This window comes from Protopterus annectens, chromosome 8.part1 (assembly GCF_019279795.1).
Source record: "Protopterus annectens isolate FY-2018-M chromosome 8.part1, PAN1.0, whole genome shotgun sequence".
Taxonomy (NCBI): Eukaryota; Metazoa; Chordata; order Ceratodontiformes; family Protopteridae; genus Protopterus; species Protopterus annectens.
This window is the reverse complement of record NC_056742.1, coordinates 109,222,440-109,242,714: the sequence shown is the minus strand read 5'-3', so window position 1 is coordinate 109,242,714 and position 20,275 is coordinate 109,222,440. Positions and strand designations below refer to the sequence as shown.

Genomic DNA, 20,275 nt, shown 5'->3' with positions numbered 1-20,275 from the left:
AGTGGAGACCACTGAACTTGTAACATCCACTGTAACACTCTCAGATGCAGATGTGCACAAGGAATCAGATTTATAACGGCTGCCATGGACCCTAGGGCTCTCAGGACCAACTCTGCTGGGGGTGCAGGAGACTGAAGGAGTGCTAAATACATGAAGGGCCAGGCTGTGAAGTCTGTCTGGGGTCAAGAATAACCTGACTTGAAGAGAATCTATTCTTGCCCCTATGAAGTCTAGAATTTGAACAGGTTGGAGGGAAGACTTCTTGAGATTTATCGTGATCCCCAGACGGGTAGACAACTGAAGAAAGAAATTTCTAGCTAGTACAAGTTGATGCCTGGTGGAGGCAGTGAGGAGCCAGTCCAGGTATGGAACGACCTGAATGCCCTGAAGCCTCATGTGGGCCACTACAATTGCCATGACCTTGATAAACACCCTGGGGGCTGTGGTGAGACCGAAGGGTAGGACCCTAAGCTGGTAATGGCCAACTCCTAGCCGAAAGCGGAGGTACCTTCTGGATCGCCTGTCCATCTGGATATGGTAGTACGCATCCTTGAGGTCTACTGAGCACATCCAGTCTTCTTCCTGCAAGAAGGGCAGGATGGATTGTAGAGTAACCATCCGGAACTTTTTCTTGGCAACGGACAGGTTCATTGTGGATAGGTCGAGAATCGGCCTTAAGTCCCCCGTATTTTTTGGCACCAAAAAGAACCTGGAACAGATGCCTGATCTGGACTGGTATGGGGGCTTTCTTATTTCCAAAGCTGCCACCTCCCTTTGAGCGGGTGGGACGTCTGGGAGGCGCCTTGAGTATAGGGGACTATTTATGAAGGGACTAGAATAGCCTCTGGATATTTTTCGAAGCACCCAGCGATCTGACGTGATGGATTCCCACTGTGCTAGGTGCCTCAAAAAATGGCCACCGACTGCCTCGAGAGAGGAGCAGTCAGGCAACCCCTCAGGGCTGCTGTGTGGGTCAGTCGGAAAAGGGTTCTCGTGACCCGAAGTTCTTCGGTCCCCTCTGTCTCTGGGCCGATGTCCACCTTGCCCCCCCCCTCTGCCTCTGGGGGAGGAGGAGTCCGGAGCGTTCCGGGACTGCTGAGATTTCCGGAACCACAGCTTCTTTTGCCCTCGCTGGTTCCTGGAGAAGGTCCTTTGAGGGTTAGAGAAGTGGATCCCAATGGCTGACAGCGTTTTCCCGTCCTTCTCACTCTGGACAAGCATATCTTGGATGGTCTTCCCGAACAGGGTGGAACCGTCAAAAGGGGCATTAGCGAACTACGCCTTGGAAGGTTCCAAAAAAATTGCAAAGCAGGAGCCAGGCATGACGCCGCATGGCGATACCGGACCCGGCTGCCCTAGCGGCTCCCTCGGTGGCATGAGAGAGTAAATGCATGACGTATTTGAAACAGACTTGAGAGTGGCCATACGAGCTGAGAATGTCCATTTGTCCTTGGTCGAAATGGACTCCGGGGGAGACTCAGCATACTCCTTCACAAGGTCACGCTGCAGTCTAATTACATGGGCCATGTAATTCAGCGCCCTTACAGCAAAGGTAGCTGAAGCAAAGGTCCACTTTTCAAGACAATCCATCGCCCTAGACTCCTTGGCCGGGGGATGGACCGAGGAACTTTCCAGCGAGTTCCTTTGTGGTCGCCGCCACCACCAGAGAACCTTTACTGTAAGTGGGCTTGTCCGCAGGAGGACTCAATACTTTGTCGGGCTGTTTGGATATTGGCTCTACAGTGTCTGGTTCCTTCCAGGCACTGGTGCTTATAAGGTTCACCAGAAGGTCGGCTGGGGGGGGGGCACCCAAGAGGTAGATGGGCCTGTGTCGAATGCCTCCAGAAATACAGACTCATCTGAGGAAGGTTTTTGGGTGGACCAATCCCCCCCTCTGGTGAAGAATTTCCATTATGTCTCCAAAGGAAACGTCTTCGGGGGTGATCTTGGGGAACCTTCCCCTCCCCTCCAAGTCGGTATATTCAGTGAGAGACCCGGGGGAGTCCAGAACTTTCTTACACCACTACACTATAAATATTTTCAAACGCGAAACCCAGGGAGAATAGGGCCAGGGTTATAAAGTGTTTAGCACTCAAAAATGATACACACAGACTGAAGTTAGATAAATACCTAACAAATCTGCCTGGAGCTCAAGAATCCCGTGCTGGCGAAGCCTCGGCAAATGAGATCTGGGGATTGGAAGGAGGTGGCAGTGTGGTATGGGTAAGGGGGAGGAGCTTGGAGCTCAGATCCTTAGCTTGGTAAGCTGCCGGCTTGGATCCGTATCGGATCTGGAGCCCACAGGTTGATGATCAAATGAAGTTAACTACTTCAGATTTTAGGTTTACAGTTATCTTGTATTTTAAGAGTTTTTCGTTTTTTAAGGGTGTGTGTGTCGGTTCTGCTTGACATGTTTGGTTAATTAGTTGTGTGTCATTTTTTTACCTTTTATAAGGACTTCCGAGTTGAATAATACTTATCTGAAGATGTTTTGCATGCTAACAGAATGGAGGTGCTTATCTACTCTTGGATATAGTGGTTATTTGATCTGTGGATACATTTTGTATAATAAGTATTAAAGTGTGGAGTTTAAGTTTCGGTTGCCTGGTTCCCCCATATTTGGTTTTAAAACAGTACTGTGATAAGTACTTCTCTCTGGCACTGAAACCTATACACTGAAGGCAATCAGCTGATGAAGCTCGAGGTGATAGACATGCAGTGCCCAAGAGTAGGATGCAGTGTGTGGGGCACACACAAATTAAAAATCAGAGCTGAAGTCAAAATAGCCCTGATTATACAGAAGGTCAAGAACAACAAATTGCAAAGTGCTGGGAAGCAAAAATGATTCGGTAAAGCATATTTAGGAGAGTCTGAAAGAACATGTAAACAAAACACCATTAGAAAAGTTGGGTCAAAGATAAAAACCTGTTAAGAAAAGCTTTAACCTGGCACTATGTGAGATGGTGGAAATATTTAATACATAAACAGACATTTTCACAAAACCTTCTTCAGGTTTCTTGAAAAAAATTAAGTCAGTAACGCAGTTCTTTTAAAGGATTCAAGTTAATCATATGGCTTATGACATTATTCCTTTTTCAGTAATTAAGCCTTAAAAACAAATTTAGTAAATATTAAATTATCAAAAAAATAAATGTATGTATTTTGCTTATTCTGCACTAATAAAACTTTCAGCAATATTGAGGCAAAAAATAAATATTCTTCAAAACAGGTTTTAGAGAGATTGCATTATTTAGCCCAGGAGGACAAGTGGCATTTAATTAAGATATCCACCTGTACTCAGTCAATAGTTTTAATTTTTCCTCTTTATTTATCAGAGTAAATAACATGGAATACTATATTTTAAACTGATGAGTACAACCTGTAGAGATAAAATGTCTAAGGTATTATTACTACTACTTTTCTTAGCTATATAATTCATGTGTTGATGCATATGATTTTTATGCTGGTGGTACATTTTGCCAACATATGACTAACAGCACACCTGGCAGTTTTCTAATTAAGTTGTTTTGACAAACAGCATATTGACTTTAATACTTACTTGCAACTGAGCATATGCAAAACGTTGCTTTGTTAACATAGGTACTTCAAGTACAATCTTTAAGGAAGTACCCTGTGTTTAGTTGATTTTCTACTTTCACTAAACCTGCCGCAGCACAGCGATCATAGGTTCATAGTAAGAACTGTGTTTAGGAGTAGGCTCAACAGGAAGGAAATCACAACTGTTACCCTATGAAATATGCCCCTTCAATTAAGATTTTAATTTGAGAGAGCTAAAGTAGCAGAAATTACATTGCGCTCTATAAAGTTAGAATCTATTTTTAAAGCAGCTTAATACGAGGGCTAGAGTAATCTAACAATAATGATGTCACTTACCTTCTCTTGGATTCCTCCACCAGTGGATCATTGTCAGCTAGTCTCCTTATAACTGCCTTAACATTATTTTCCAGCCAAGACATAACAGCAACATCTTTCCAGAGGGTGTGAGTTCTTTCAACATACAATGAAATTAGTTGGCCCAGGGCAGGAGGTTGGCTAAGAGAAAGAACAAGGACAACATTAAACTGATATAGGCAGAAAGAAAACACTGATTACTGAAAACAACACTGCTCTATAAAGCAAGAAATAGTGTCCATCTTAATAGGCACTAAAAAGAATAATCATTTAAGAAAGAATATTTGTATAAAATCTTATCCTAACCACAGAAGTCTTCCTCTTCTATGTTGCAGTATTTTTTACACATGGGTTGTCTTCCGCCCCAGCAACCTGACATCTGGCCTGTACACAAAAGCTTATAGCCACTGCCACTATGTGGGACATTGCACGTAGGTACTTACATCAGCCATAAAAGGTCAAACGGCATGTACCATCCTCAGAACAAGGAAGCCCCGTGAGGAATAAAGTTCTAAGGCAAATAAGGAGTCATCCACGGAAGGTACAAGTTACAGAGGGAAGGCAGGAGAGACAGAATACTGCAACATAGTAGGGCATATAAGGGCAGCCACGGTGGTGCAGCGGTTAGAGTTGCCGCCTCACAGCAAGAGGTTCTCCGGTTCGATCCTTGGCTGGGGTGCCTTCTGTGCTGAGTCTGCATGTCCTCCCTGTGGTCGCGTGGGTTTCCTCCGGGTGCTCCGGTTTCCTCCCACATCCCAAAGACATGCTGTAGGTGGATTGGACACTCTAAATTGGCCCTAGGTGTGAGTGTGCATGTGTATGCCTTCTGTGGAAGGTTGGGTGCCGGGCTGGCAACTGGACACTGTAAAACTTCACTGCCAATCATGAGCGGACAGGTGATCCACTGTGGCAACCCCTAACTGGGAAAAGCCGAAAGAAGAAGAGAAGGGCATATATGATTATGGCAGGATTTTACACAGCTATTCTATGCCCTTCAATTCAATGTTGCAGCATTCTTTACATATGGGAGAGTGCCAAAGCTTAGTGGGAACCTAGGGCAGAGGAAGGAACAGAAAAAGAAAGCGAGGAAGAATTCTCCATAAATCCACACAGAAGAGCTCTAGCAAATCCTGCCCTGGAGTTAGTGTCCAACTTGTATTTTTTCGTAAAAGTATGGACTGAAGACCAAGTAGCAGCCTCCAAAATGGAGTTAGTATCCAGGCCTTTAAAGAAAGCCCCTGATGAAGCAGCCAATGTGGTGGAATGGGCTCTAACAAAAGAAGACAGTGATTTTTTTCCATGGAAAACATAGCAAAACACAATGGCCTTAGAAATCTAAGATGAAATAGTTTTAGAAACTGGAAACCCGAGTGTCCTGGGATGAAAAGACACAAGAGCTGATCTGACGTCCTTATAGATTTCATCTTGTTCAGGTAAAATTTGAGCTGTCTGAGCATCTAAGGCATGCAAAGTACTCTCACTAGAGGACTGAGAAGGAAAAAGGTGGGCAAATGAATAGATCGATTAAGAGACAAGTCATTCACCACTTTAGGCATGAAAGAAGGATACATATATATATATATATATATATATATATATATATATATATATATATATATATTTATATGTGTATTTTATTTATTTTTATCATTATAATTTTTTTAGGGGTAATATATTTACACATTTATATACTGTTAACCATTTATTTATTTATATAGTTCTAATATATAGGTTAGTATTGAATTATTTTTGACTAGACTAGATAGGTTATGTATTATATTATATATTTTTTTACTATAGTAAGTATGAAGTTTTTATATTGTATACATTTATGTATGTATGTGACATACATTTTTTAACTTTTTAACCATTGCTTTTCAAGCTATACCACATTCTTATAAAAGTGTTACAGAATATTTTAATATGGCATTTTACCAACGCTGTAATATAACAATAAAATATATCTAGGCTTCTGAGCGCCAAAAAACAGACAATGGGAAAGAGTGGAAGGTTATTTAAATATGGAAGTTTTTTTTAAAACAAACAGATGATTCTGATGAAGTCTCAGGTTATGAGATGAAAGCGCGCTTAATCTGTTTACTTGTTTTGTTGTATTTGTTTTATGAGTTACATTAAAACTTTTTCACCATTCACTCAGTTTCACTTGTTCCTTGGAATTAATAAGGTGGAGGACAGTCTTTATTGTAACCGGACAGCGGTGTGTGTTTTATATTGTTGGTCATGAAAGAAGGATTAGTCTTCAAAGGTACCCTGTCCTTGTGGAAGACCAAGAAAGGAGGAGATGCCATCAAAGCCTGAATCTCATAAACCATCCTAGCAGAAGTTGAAGCTACCAAAAGCACTGTTTTCCAAGTGCAAAACTTCAAGGTAGCCAAGGTCGCAGGCTCAAAGGGGGCCAGAGTTAACTTCTCTAGGACATGGTTAAGATCCCAAGGAGGAGACACTGGTTTCCTGTGTGACTTGATGTGGAGGACACCTTTAAGAAAAAGTTTAGCCTCCAATCTGGAGGCTAAAGGAAGTGATAAATGGCAGACAAGCAGAAAGAGCAGAACAGTTGACTAACTGAAGAGTATGATAAACCACTTAAGCAATTCACACAAGTAAGAAGGTTTGTTTGTGTCTTTCGGCTTTTCCCAGTTAGGAGTCGCCACAGCGGAACTCCGGTCCGCTAATGACTGGCAGTAGAATTTAATGTGCTGGCTTGCCGGGCCTAACGCACAACCTTCAACGAAGGAACGCCCGTTCACGCATGTTGCCACACAGAAGACGCTCTGCGAATCGAACGGGCAACGTCCAACTGTGAGGCGACAATGCTACCACAGCACTACCACCGCAGTTCACACAAGTACGAAGGTACAATTGGAAAATCCACAGAGAATGGATCTAGACTTCTTTTGAGGCACCAGATAGAAAATATTTTCCATTTAGAAATACAAACTCTAGTATTGGATTTCCTGGCCTTCTGCAACACCCTAAACACATCCTGTGAAAAAAGGTGCCTGAAAGGGATCAAAAATTGATTACCCACAAGGTCAACTGTACGGCTGACAGATGAATCAAGGATCCCTTATCTTGTGCAAGTCCAACCGGTGAGGCAACTTGCAATAATGGCCCTTGGCTAACTGCAGAAGAGGGAACCAATGCTGTCTTGGCTAAAACAGAGTCACCAACAAGATTTTTGGTCTATCCTGCTGAATTTTCAGCAAGACTTTCTGAATTAGAGGGAAGGGGGGAATGCATTGCACTGTTTTGATGGGAGGCAAAAAGATCCAAATGTGGAGTACCCTACCAGTGAAATAGATCTAGAAACACATCCCTGTGAAGCATCCATTCATAGGATTCTGTCATGGATCTGCTTAAAGAGTCCGCCACAGAGTTTTGAGCAGAGATAGGGTAAACAGCATGAAGGGTTACCTTGTACTGAAGAGCTAACTCCCATGCCTTGAGGGCTAACATGCAAAGAAAATAAGATTTGGTCTACCCTTGCTTATGTATCAGAGGATGGTGGTACTGTCTGTAAAAATCTTCAGAGGCCGTGGCAAGAGGAGAGTATGAAAAGTTTGCAAGGCTAGGATTAGAGCCCTCATCTCTCAGATGTTGATGTGCTCCCTCTGCTGAGGTGGAGACCAAAGACTCAATCTTCCTGGAAGCAACGGTTGCCCCCAGCCTGCATCTGAGGCATATGTGAACATTTGTCGAGAAGGCTGGGGTACGTGAAGAGGAAGATCTGGATTCAGAGACGGTTTAACTTACCAGTGCAGCTCTGTTTTCAAGCAGCGAAGGTGAGGAACCAGGACATCTAAAGGCTGAGCATGCTGAGATAAGGTTGTCTTCAGAAACCATTGAAATTTCCTCATGTGAAGGTACGCCAAAGGCAGCACAGTAATCGTAGGAGCAATGAATCCTAGAAGTCTCAGAAGTTCCCTGGCCAGGGCAGATGGGAAGAAGATCACTTTCCGTAATGTATGTGAGAGAGAGAATCTTGTCTGCAGGGAGGAAAACCATCATTAGATCTGTCCTAAACATGCACCCTAAGAAGATGTGATCCTGAGATGGAGTCAGACTGAATTTCTTGAAATTTATTGTGAATCCTAGGCCCTGAAGGAGTTGAATGGCCTCCACAAGGTTTTGAGACAATTGATCCAGATTGTTGGCCAGAAAAAGCAGGTCGTCTAAGTAAGGATAAACCTGAACTCCGTGGACCCTGAGGAAAGCAATGACTGGGCCCAAGCACTTTGCAAAACTGTTGAATCAGAGGAATGTAAGAATTTCCTGTAATGATGGTGAACAGGAATATGCAGATAAGGGTCTTCGAGATCCAGAAAGCCATGAAAGATTAAGGAGAAATGAGAGGAAAAAGAGTCTGAAGTGACAGCATATGAAAAGAAGACACTACCAGGAAACTGTTTAAGTGAGAGAGGTCTAGAATTGGTGTCCAAGGACCATCTTTTCTTTGTACTAGGAACATTCTGGAATAAAATCCCCTTCCTCTCTGATGAAGGGGTACAGATTGAATAGTGCCTTGAGCAAGAAGCTGAGACAAAATCTAAAGAAACAGATGAAGGTGACAAGAAGAGGGCTGGAAAACCCACGATAGAATGGGGAGTCTCCAAAGTCAAGTAACATTTTTGGATGATGGAAAGAACTCAGCCATCCTGAGTAATCTTTGCCCATGTTGGAAAGGAAAGATACAAGTGAAGAGAAAGAAGTGTATGACTAGGAAAAGAGAGGTGGTTGTCAGAGGGAACTCGGTCCATCCTGAAAGAGATGCTGAGTAGGAAGAGCAGAAACAAAAGCTATGGATTGAGGGTGTCTCCTAGAAGATTTCTTAGTCCTAGCGCTTGAAGAATTAGAGGAAGAAAGTACAGTTGTGTACACTTACCATAAATGTAGATGTTAGAGTGTATTCACTGTTGCAATCATTACATTTGGGTAATCTGCTGGCAGGTTGCCCTCAGTCAGCCTGATTAACAAAGTAATGGGTCCTGCGTCGGTTGCTGTCCCTTCTTCCATGACGTCAGGTCATCAGCCGACGACATTACATCAGTTTTTCTTTCCCCAGATGTCAGGTGCCCCCCAAATGGGGATATATATATATATATATATATATATATATATATATATATATATATATATATAAAAAAACAGGGGGCTGGAGGGTGGGTAAAGTACAGTTGTGTACACTTACCATAAATGTAAATATTCGAGTGCATTCACTGTTGCACTCATTACACATGGGTAATCCTGCTGGCAGGTTGCCCTTAGTCGGCCTGAATTCTAACGTCCTGGGCCCTGCGTCGGTTACAGTCGCCCCTTCCCTGACGTCAGGTCGTTAGGGGTATAAAATATGCAGCAGACGCCATTTTCTTCAGTTTTTCTTGCCCCAGATGTCAGGTGCCCCCAAAAGGGTAGGCTAGGTATATATATATAAAACATACATGCACAAAAATAAACTTTACCTTCATCTACAAACAAATACACCACAGAGGTTGTATAGATCAGAGAAGTGAAGATAAGTTCCAGCAGATATAAGGGGTGTGGTGGGTGGGTAACCTGGACTGCAACAGTGAATACACTCGAACATCTACATTTATGGTTAAGTGTACACAACTGTACTATGTTCTTCATGTTTCACTGTTGCAGTCATTACACTTGGGTAGAGTCCCAAAGCTATGGTTGGGGGGGCTGGAGCTAAACAATATTAGGAGCGGCTATGAGGCCCTGCAGAACTGCAGTGGCAAGGCCTGCTCTGGATTTAGGATAAAGTGGCAGATTGTAATGCTTTGTAAAGGTATGCACTGAACTCCAAGTAGCAGCCTCTAAAATGTCTTTGGTTGGTACCCCCCTGAAAAAGGCTGCTGAAGTGGCTGCCGCTCTGGTTGAATGTGGCCTAATGCCCTTAGGCACTGGCTTGCCATGCTGAGAGTAGCAGAAATGAATGCAGTGACCTATCCACTTTGAAATAGTCTGCTTGGAGATGGTCTTTCCTTGTGATCCTGCAGCATATGCCACTAGTAATTGTTCTTTCCTTGTGATCCTGCAGCAAATGCCACTAGTAATTGTTCTGTCTTTCTGAAAAAGTACAGTTTTGTACCTACCATAAATGTAGATGTTCGAGTGTTCACACTGCTGCAGTCATCACACTTGGGTTATGCTGCCGTCAGGCGGTCCCGCAGTCGGCCAGAGTTCCAAAGTCTTGGTCCGGCGTCGGTTGCTGTTGCTTCTTCCCTGACGTCAGTGCGCCAGGGGTATATAATATGCTTTGCCAGAGATGGTCTGCACCTGTTGCCTCTGGGATTCAGGTTACTGGCTAAGGCTCTTGCCACCCCTATAGTGCCTTTTTTAGGCAAAGTTCAAAGAACAAAACCACCACCGTAACAGATACAAGCATGCAAAATCTGAAGGTAATGCTACTCAATGCTAGAAATCTAAACCTCAAAATGCACTCTCTCGAGGCACTCCTAAAAATGGAGAACATCGATATCTGTGCAGTAACTGAGACCTGGCTCAAGGCTCCAGACAGTACCCCTGCAATACCAGGCTACAACTCTTACCACACTTTTCGGCCACCAAAGCAAGACCGAAACACTAATGGTGGAGGAGTGTCAATATTCACCAAGGATATTCACATCACCAGGCTAGTTGCCCAACACAATGCGTCTGAAATTCTCCAGGTGCAACTAACACTAGGTAAGACTGCAATCCAAATTGCAGCTTCCTACAGATCCCCCACCATACCCCAAGATTCTCACTACACCTTTCTAAACATACTGGAAAATATTAAGATAGAACCAAACACCCTAATACTGGGTGATTTTAACTACCCTGCCATTAACTGGGAAAGCTACTCATGTACCAACACCTTTGCCCAACGGTTCTTGGAATTCATAAATTCCAACGCCCTGGATCAACTAATCCATAGTCCCACCAGGGGCTCCAATATCCTAGACCTGGTCATTACCAACATGGGAAATCGATGCTCCACACCTATGGTCACCCCCTCGTTAGTCACGTCTGACCATAAGCTAATCACCCTTAACATCCACATCCCACCCCCACCCCCCAGTAAGGAAACCTCCATAAAAAACTTCTCCAAAGCCAACTTCATGCTACTCAAGTCAGAAGTGACAAACTTCATGACACCCATGCAGACGGGAGCTGAAAGTTCAACTGCTGAATCCTACACTAAGGCACTGTTCGAGCACATCCACCCAAGCATAAATCGTGCCATCCCAAATAGAACCAAGATGCTCTCATCCAAAAGAAAGAAGCCAATCTGGTGGTCCCCTGCCATAAACAAACTTTACAACAAAAGGAAGAAACTGTTGTAGAGAAGAGGAAAATCCCAGGATGCAAAAAACTTCCTTACCAGCCTCAGTAAGAAATTGAGATCCCTCATAAAATCCTCTAAAGCTAGTTACGAAAATAAAATTGCCAAAGATTCCAAAGACAACAAGGCATTCTATAACTATGTCAAGAATCTAAATGGCAATGCTCAGATCTGCTCTGAGCTAAAACAGAATGGCATTAAATATACTGATCCCAAGGATATTGCCAATATCCTGGCAGATCGATTCAGTGCCAACTTCACACCCCCTAAATGGCCCATCTCAATACCAGAAGATTGCCAAATTCCGGTAATAACGGCCACACAGGTAAAAAACGCACTCTCCAAAGCTAAGAATACAGCATCCATGGGACCAGATGACATCCCGGGCTGTGTACTACATGAACTGGCACCTCACCTAAGTGTCATGTTTAATCATAGACTCACCTCAGGTTTTGTGCCCACTGAGTGGCGCACAGCTACAGTTATCCCACTCCACAAGGGGGGAGCCACCTTGGATCCGGGAAACTACCGTCCCATCAGTCTGACAAAGCCTTATTTGCAAGGCCATGGAGTGTATTATCACTGTAAAGAATTTCTCAAAAGCCAACTTTGCACTTCTCAAGACTGTGGTGGAATCCTTCAAAGCCCCTGGGCCAGAGGATAATACAGCCCAATCCGCAGAATCCTTTACAAATGCATTCTATGAGCACCTGCAGGAATGCATGGATCGTGCTATCCCAAATAAAACCAAGACTCACTCCTCCAAAAACAGGAGACCGGTCTGGTGGACCCCGTCCATAAATAAGCTATACAACAGAAGGAGGAAGCTACTACATGACAGAGCAAAATCCCAAAAAGGGAAGGCATCTCTGATCAGTATTAGCAAAAAAACTTTGATCCCTCATAAAATCATCAAAGGCCAGTTTCAAAAGAAAAAATGCCCTAGACACTAAAGATAATCACAAGGCCTTCTTTAGTTATGTCAGAAACATGGGCGGAAACTCCCAGATATGCTCTGAATTGTTGCATAACGGTACAAAATATACCGAACCTACAGACATTGCCAACATCCTGGCGGACAGATTCAGCGCAAACTTCTCCCCCCCCTTCCCAACCAAAGGAGCAAATGCCTATCCCAACTGAATGTAACCTCCCTGACATCACAGATGCACAGGTGAAAGCTGCCCTCTCCAAAGCAAAAAACACAGCATCTATGGCACTGGACGGTGTCCCAGGCTGTGTCTTACACAAGCTCCAAGAAGAACTCAACCCTCACATTAAGTCACTGTTCAAACTTAACCTTACTACAGGATATGTACCCAAAGAATGACGTACAGCTACAGTGGTCCCACCCCACAAAGGTGGTGCCACAATGGACCCCAGAAACTATCGCCCCATAAGCCTGACTAGTCTGGTCTGTAAAGCTATGGAGCGTATTATCATGGAACTCAAACAAAGACATTGGGAGCCTCCAGACACTGGACCCTACCCAATTCGGCTTTAAGGGCAGATCTTGCCTATTAAACCTAGTTGATTTCTTTGAAACAGTTACCAAAGCCGTAGATGAGGGCAAGGTAGTCCACACAGCCTACCTGGACCTCGCAAAAGCCTTCGACACAATACCCCACTCGGGCATCATAAATAAGCTTACCAGCTTAAATATCAACCCCTATATCACAAGATGGGTTGCAAACTGGCTCAGAGATAGAACCCACATGGTCAGAATCACAGATACCATTGTCCGAATCCAAACCAGTTACAAGTGGCGTCCCATAGGGCTCAGTTCTGGGACCTCTCTTGTTCGGTACATACTTCTCTGAGGTTCAGGCTAACACAGGGGGATTATGGCTGACAAAGTTCGCAGATGACTGCAAACTGGGGGCCATAATTGAATCTCCAGCTGACACAAGCATCCTCCAAAAGGGTCTCACAGAGACGGATGCTTGGTGCCAGAGCCACGGCCTCAAGCTAAATGCTAAAAAGTGCATAGTCATCCCCTTTGGGAAAAACAAAGTGCCCACAAATTACCACATAGGTGGTAATCCATTAAGTATGGAAGAAGTAATTAGAGATTTGGGGACCAACATAGATAGTAATCTCTCCTTTGATAATCACATTGCCAAAGTGGTTAGAAAGACCTTCTATATAGCCCACCTTATCACGAAAGGGTTCGCATCTAGATCAAGAGAGGTCATTGTGCCCTCTACTCATCACTCATCAGGCCCATAATTGAATACAATGCCCCTTTTGGGATGTACCTTACCAGACACCTGCAGCAACTGGAGAGACCCCAAAAGTACCTCACCAAGAGGATCATGGGCTACAAACAGATGTCCTATGCAGCTCGACTAAAGAAACTCCAGCTCTACTCAGTTGCTTACCGCCTACTTAGAGGCGATCTATGCCTGACGTACAAAGCCATGTCAAACCCAGAATTAATGGACATGCTCCACCTAAAAAAATCCAAGTCCCTTAGAGCTACACGCTCCAGGGACCTAAACCTCAGCACAAAAATAAATAGGACATACTGGAGGGACAGATTCATTTCCCAGAGGCTCCCCTCACTCTGGAATAGAATCCCAATTCATGTTAGACATAGCCCCTCTCTGACCCTCCAAGCGAAATTTGGACGCGTGGATGGGAAATCGCAAATTCACCCCGGGGATCTCTCCTGTGTCCCTGCTAGACAGAGGCACAGTAAACTAATCTTAAAAGGGTACCTTCTGTGACCTACTTTACAGAGGCACAGTAGGCTAATCTAATAGGGAGGCGGAAGCCAAATACACTCTGGCTAGGCTTATAAATGCCCTAGGGGAGATAGCCTAGTATCTACCTATGAACCTATCATGGAACTTATAAACAAAGACATTGGCAACCTTCAAACACTGGACCCCATCCAGTTTGGGTTCGTGAAGGGCAGATCTTGTCTCCTAAACTTGATTGACTTCTTTGAATCAGTCTCCAGAGCCATGGACAAGGGTAAGGTGGTCCACACAGCCTATCTAGACCTTGCCAAGGCCTTTGACACCATCCCCCACTCTGGAATCATAAACTTACTAAGCTGGGCATTAATCCCTACGTCACCCAATGGGTTGCTAACTGGCTTACTGATAGAACCCACACTGTAAAAGCCAACTCCAAATCCAGCTCCAGACAAGTAACAAGTGGAGTACCTCAGGGTTCAGTCCTGGGACCGCTCGTTTGGCATCTACTGCTCTGAAGTACAGGCCAACACTAAGGGACTGGATAACAAAGCTTGCAGATGACTGCAAACTGGGAGCCATTATTGAATCCCCAAATGATGTGGATACTGTACAAAAGGGCCTTACAGAAACAGATGCTTGGTGTCAGAGCCATGGGCTCAAGCTCAATGCCAAGAAATGTATAGTTATCCCCTTTGGGAAAAAACATGTATCTATTAATTACCATACAGGTGGCAGTACACTAAACACCGAAAGTTTGATAAGAGACTTAGGGACACAGGTGGACAGTGATCTCACCTTCGATAACCACATCGCCACAACAGTCAGGAAATCCTTCTATGTGGCACACATCGCCACAACAGTCAGGAAATCCTTCTATGTGGCACACGTCATCACTAAGGGCTTTTCATCCAGAAAAAAGGAGGTCATTGTCCCACTGTACTCATCCCTCATTAGACCCATTATAGAATACAATGCCCCGTTTGGTATGTACCTCTCAAGACATCTGCAACAACTGGAAAGGCCACAGAAATACCTCACTAAAAGAATCACAGGCCTAAAGCAGATGCCCTACGCTGACCGCCTCAAAAAACTCCAGCTATACTCTGTCGCATATCGTCTACTCAGAGGCGATCTTTGCTTAACATACAAGGCCATGTCAAACCCAGAGCTGTTGGACATGCTACACTTAAAGAAATCCCAATCCCTCAGAGCCACACGCTCCAGGGATCTAAACCTTATCACAATAAACAAAACATGCTGGAGGGATAGGTTCCTGACCCAGAGACTTCCCAGACTCTGGAAGATACATGTCAAGCAGAGTGCCTCTTTGGTCCTCTTCAAAAGGAACCTTGACGATTGTATGGGAGAAAGGAAATTCACCCTGGGGATCACGTCAGTCGCCCTGCTAGACAGAGGTCCAGGGAAGTAAATAGTGTGGGAAGAAATAGCCAGGGAATTGTTATGGCTAGGCTTGTATAGGCCCTAGGAATGATAGCCTAGTACCAACCTATGAACCTATACTCATCCAATACCATTTTCTTCAGTTTTTCTTGCCCCAGATGTCAGGTGCCCCTAAGTGGGTAGGCAATACATATTGCTAATCAAAAATATACATATAAAATAAAAACAATACCTTCAGTTACCAGCAAATACACCCCAAAGGTTGTATAGGATAGAAGGGTATAGATAAGTCCAACTAGTTCAGAGAAGATAGAGGGAGGGTAACCTGGACTGCAGCAGTGTGAACACTTGAACATCTACATTTATGGTAGGTACAAAACTGTACTATGTTCATCATGTTACACTGCTGCAGTCGTCACAATTGGGTTGAATCCCAAAGCTAAGTCTGGGTGGCTGGTCTATAAAGAGTTAGGATTGGCTAAGAGGCCCTGCAGAACTGCAGTGGCAAATCCTGCTCTGGATTTAGAGTAGAGAGGCAGGTGGTAATGCTTGGTGAAGGTGTGCACTGAACTCCAAGTTGCAGCCTCCAAAATTTCCTTGCTAGGTACTCCTCTGAGAAAGGCTGCTGAAGTGGTTGTTGCCCTGGTGGAATGAGGCCTAATGTTATTAGGGACTGATTTTCCATGCTGTGTGTAGCAGTACCGAATACAGTGTCCTATCCATTTGGATACAGTCTGCTTTGAGATCGCCTTGCCTTGTGATCCTGCAGCATATGCTACAAACAGTTGATCAGTTTTCCTGAAAGCTTTTGTTTTGTCCAAGTAGAAGCGTAGCTGCCTGTGTATGTCCAAAGAATGCAGAAGTTTCTCCCCTTTAGTTTGGGGGTTTGGATAAAAGGTAGGCAAATGGATGGTTTGGTTAAGAGCCTCACTAGATACCACCTTTGGCATGAAGGTAGGGTTTGTCCTTAAAGATACCCTGTCATGATGAAAAATTATAAAAGGTTCCACTGCCATTAATGCCTGTAGCTCTGAGACACTTCGTGCTGAAGTTACTGCCAGGAGCAGAGCTGTTTTCCATGATAAAAATTTTAGATTGGCTCTATTGGCTGGCTCAAAAGGTGGTACGGTCAGTTTTTCCAAAACTAAATTGAGGTCCCAAGTTGATGATGGTGCTCTCCGGGGTGGTCTTATGTTTTTAGCCCCTCTGAGGTACTGCTTTAGCAAGGGATGAGTGAATAAATGAGGATCCGTGTTGTAATGTGCAGAAATGGCAGAGGCGTGGATCTTAATTGACGAAAAGGATAGGCCTCTGTCCAGCATCTCAGTTAAGTATTGTAAAATCTGAGGAATATTTGCAACAAGAGGGTCAAGGCTGTGAGCCTGGTTCCAGGCGCAGAATCTCTTCCATTTTTCCGAGTAAGCTTTCCTGGTGCTAGGCCTCCTGGCCTCCAAAATGACATCCATAACAGCTTTAGAGAGAGGTGCTGCCTGTTTGACTAAAGTAAGCTTTCCTGGTGCTAGGCCTCCTGGCCTCCAAAATGACATCCATAACAGCTTTAGAGAGAGGTGCTGCCTGTTTGACTAAAGTATCTGCCATGCAGCCAGGTTTAGGGTTTTGAGCTGACCGTGCAGGATCTGATGGTTTTGTTGAGTCAGAAGGTGTGGAATTTGGGGCAAAATCCATGGTGGGCCCTGAGCCAAGTTCCTTAAGATAGGGTACCAGTGCTGGCGTGGCCAGTCTGGAGCAATCAGGATCATCTATGGTTTTTCTTGTCTGGCTTTTAGGAGTACCTTTGAAAGGAGAGGCACTGGTGGGAAGGCATAGACTTTTAGGTTTTTCTAGTTAAACAGAAGAGCATCCACTTTCCATGCTTGTTTGTGATAAGTCCTTGTGCAGAATTTTTGTAGTTGGCAATTCAGAGGGGAGGCAAAAAGATCTACGTCTGGGCATCCCCATTTTCATGTTATCATGCTGAAGATTTGTGGATTCAATTTCCATTCGTGAGGGTCCATGACATTTCTGCTTAGGTCTGCCATAGTATTTTTCTTTCCTGGCAGGAATTGTGCTTGCAGGTGAACTTGGTACGCTAGAGCTGTGTTCTACAAGGTCATGGCTTGCCTGCATAGGGGATCAGAATGAGTGCCCCCTTGTTTATGTACCACATTACTGTGGTGTTGTCTGTCTTTAGTAATAGTTGTCCTGGATGTAGAAGGTCCTTGAAAGCTGTTAAGAGTATTTTGCACAGCCAACATCTCTTTTTGATTGATGTGAAGATGCATCTGGTCTGTGGTCCACTTGCCCTGAATGCATTTTCCTGCCATGTGTGCTCCCCAGGCGTATTCCGAAGCATCTGTTAGAGTTTGCCTGGCTGTGGGTTGGGTAAAAGGCTGACCCTTGTTTAGGTGACATGTCTGTGCCCACCATTGTAACTCCTGTTGTAGGCAGGGAATCATTGGAATTACTGCTTCTAGACTGTGAGAATGTTGAGACCAAACACTTTTTAGGTACCATTGTAATTTCCTCATATGCAGTCTGGCATATGGTATTAGTAGTATGCAGGATGCCATGAATCCCATGGCCTGCAGAATTTTTCTTGCAGGGAGATGGGACGTTTTTGCTAGCAGTTGAAAATATTGAGTCAGTTGCACTTGTTTGTCTGGCGTGAGTACCCTAGAGAAATTAGCAACTTTTTCACAAACTCCAGATGCTGTAGAAGAATGTCCTTTGTCTCTGCTTGAATGAGGCAGTTGTCCAGGTATGGATACATTTGAATTCCTTTTTGTCTGCAAAATGCAATTACTGGTGCCAGGCACTTTGTGAAGACCCTGGGTGCAGTAGATAAGCCAAAGGGCAGTGCAGAGAATTGGTAGTGCATTGTACCAGCTTTGAATCTAAGGTATCTTCTGCAATTATGTCTGATAGGGATATGCAGGTATGACTCTGAGGTCCAGAGTAACAAGCCAAGTCTTCTTGCCCAGCATGGGTAGAAGCTGCTGTAATGTCAACATTTTGAATTTCGGAATCTCCGGTAAGTATTCAGAATTGAAAGGTCCAGTATAGGCCTCCAGGCTTTGTCCTTTCTGGGGACCAGGAAGAGTCTTGAGTAAAATCCTTGTCCTTGTTCTTGTTGTGGTACTTTTTGTATAGCTCTCATGTCCATGAGGGCTGAAATTTGTTTTTGTGCCTCTGCCCACTGATTTTGTGGCAGGTCTGGCATTCCTTTTAGCTTTGGTAAAGTATGGAAGTGGAATCTGTAACACTGAGACACAATATTCAGGACCCATTTGTCTTGCGTGATTGTTTGCCAGTTTTGAGAAAAAAGTGCTAGTTTTCCCCCTAAGGGGGCTTCCAAAAGGGACATGTTTGGCGTACGCAAAGGAAAGTCATTGTGACTGTTTCCTGTAAGGTTGGGACTTGTCCTCACCTCCTTTTGGGGTTGAGGTGCCCCACTGTCGTCTGTCTGAGCCTTCGGGTTGAGATCTGCCTCTTGGGCGTCTGTATTTGCCTCTCTGACACTAGAAAGGACCAATTTTTTGTTGGCCAATTTCTGCTAAACCGAGGCGGCTGTACCTGTAAGAAATCCTGGACTGTTTGCATAAATTTAGCTTTATCCTCCATTTTCTTTAACACCTCTTCTGCCTTAACACCAAACAAGGTATCATATTGTAAAGGAGCATCCAATAACTTTGCCTTAACATGATCAGGTAAACTCTGTTCTTTTAACCAAGCATGTCTTCGAATAACAGAACCTGTAACTGCGGCTCTACAAGAGGCCTCTAAAGAATCAAAACCACATTGCAGAGTATGTTTTCCCACCTGTTCAACTGCATGCAATAAATCCTGCATTTCTTTACAATCAGGAGCTTCTGAGCTAGCAAGCATTTTCTGTTTTAATTGAACCATTAAATATTGTTGGTACTTAAGCATGTGAAACTGGTAATTTAAAGCTCTTACTGCTAAAGTTGCAGACGTGTATACTTTCATCCCCCATCTATCCAAAGCTCTGGAATCTCTTCAGAGGGTACTGGATGTTTGGCAATGGAAGCCTTAACCCCTTTTGGACCCTGGGAAATAGTTTCTGGATCAGCAGAAGGGTGTTTGTAAAGAAACTTGAGTGTCAGGGACTCTATAATACCTATCTGGCTTGGCTGGAGCAGGGGGGCAAAGAGTCAGGAGATAAGTTGGACTCAGAGAACACATCATCCACAATGTCTAGCACAGGCGGAATAGCCAGGGGCCTGTGCTGAGGCAATAAGAGGAAATCCCTGAGCCTTTTCTTGGATTCTGAGTAATCCTGACTTTCCCAATGGAAATGTTCCCTCATGGTATGTAAAGTTTCCCCAAAAGAATAATCCTCAGGAGGAGAGGCTGAAGGGATAGATTCCTCAGCATCAGAGTCCTCATAGGGGGGTAAAGATTATTCCTTGTCTGAAGAGGAATCAGAGGAAATGGAAACCTGATCAGAGGAGTCATAGTCTGTACCCTGCCTAGGCCTTTTCTCAGGAGGGGGATGGGAACCCCTGATTAGAGTAATGAGGTCTTCGGCCATTTTAAGCATCTGTTTCTTAGGCATGGAGGACTGTCCAGGAGAATGCTGTACTTGTTTCTTTTGTTTTAATGGTAAGTTGTGAAGGTCTGAAAACACCCTCAGAAGCCGGTGCCTGCTCAGCGGCTCCGGACCCATCTGAGGAATTAGTTTCCGTAGGCCCAATACCTTGAGTTTACAGAGGCCTAGATGTCTCCACGTGGGAGTCGGAAGCGGCCTGTGGCTCTGAGGTAGCAGGTGTCAGGGGCTGCGAAAGAGCCTCACTGAGAACCGGCAACTGGCCTAGAAGAGGTTTCGTCATCGGTTTTGGACCTCGAATGCCTGTCTTTGCGTTTTTTTGGTATTGAGGTCGTCGGC

At 44.3% G+C, this 20,275-nt stretch overlaps 1 protein-coding gene across 1 annotated transcript in view; it reads right to left on the bottom strand.

Annotated features, from left to right (window-relative positions):
* Positions 1-20,275, bottom strand: part of TCF25 (transcription factor 25) — an 848,985-nt gene that overhangs the window by 433,556 nt on the left and 395,154 nt on the right. Inside the window, exon 14 of the mRNA XM_044081728.1 lies at positions 3,895-4,053. Within this exon, the coding sequence (XP_043937663.1) occupies positions 3,895-4,053 (159 nt within the window). The remainder of the gene's footprint in view (positions 1-3,894; positions 4,054-20,275) is intronic.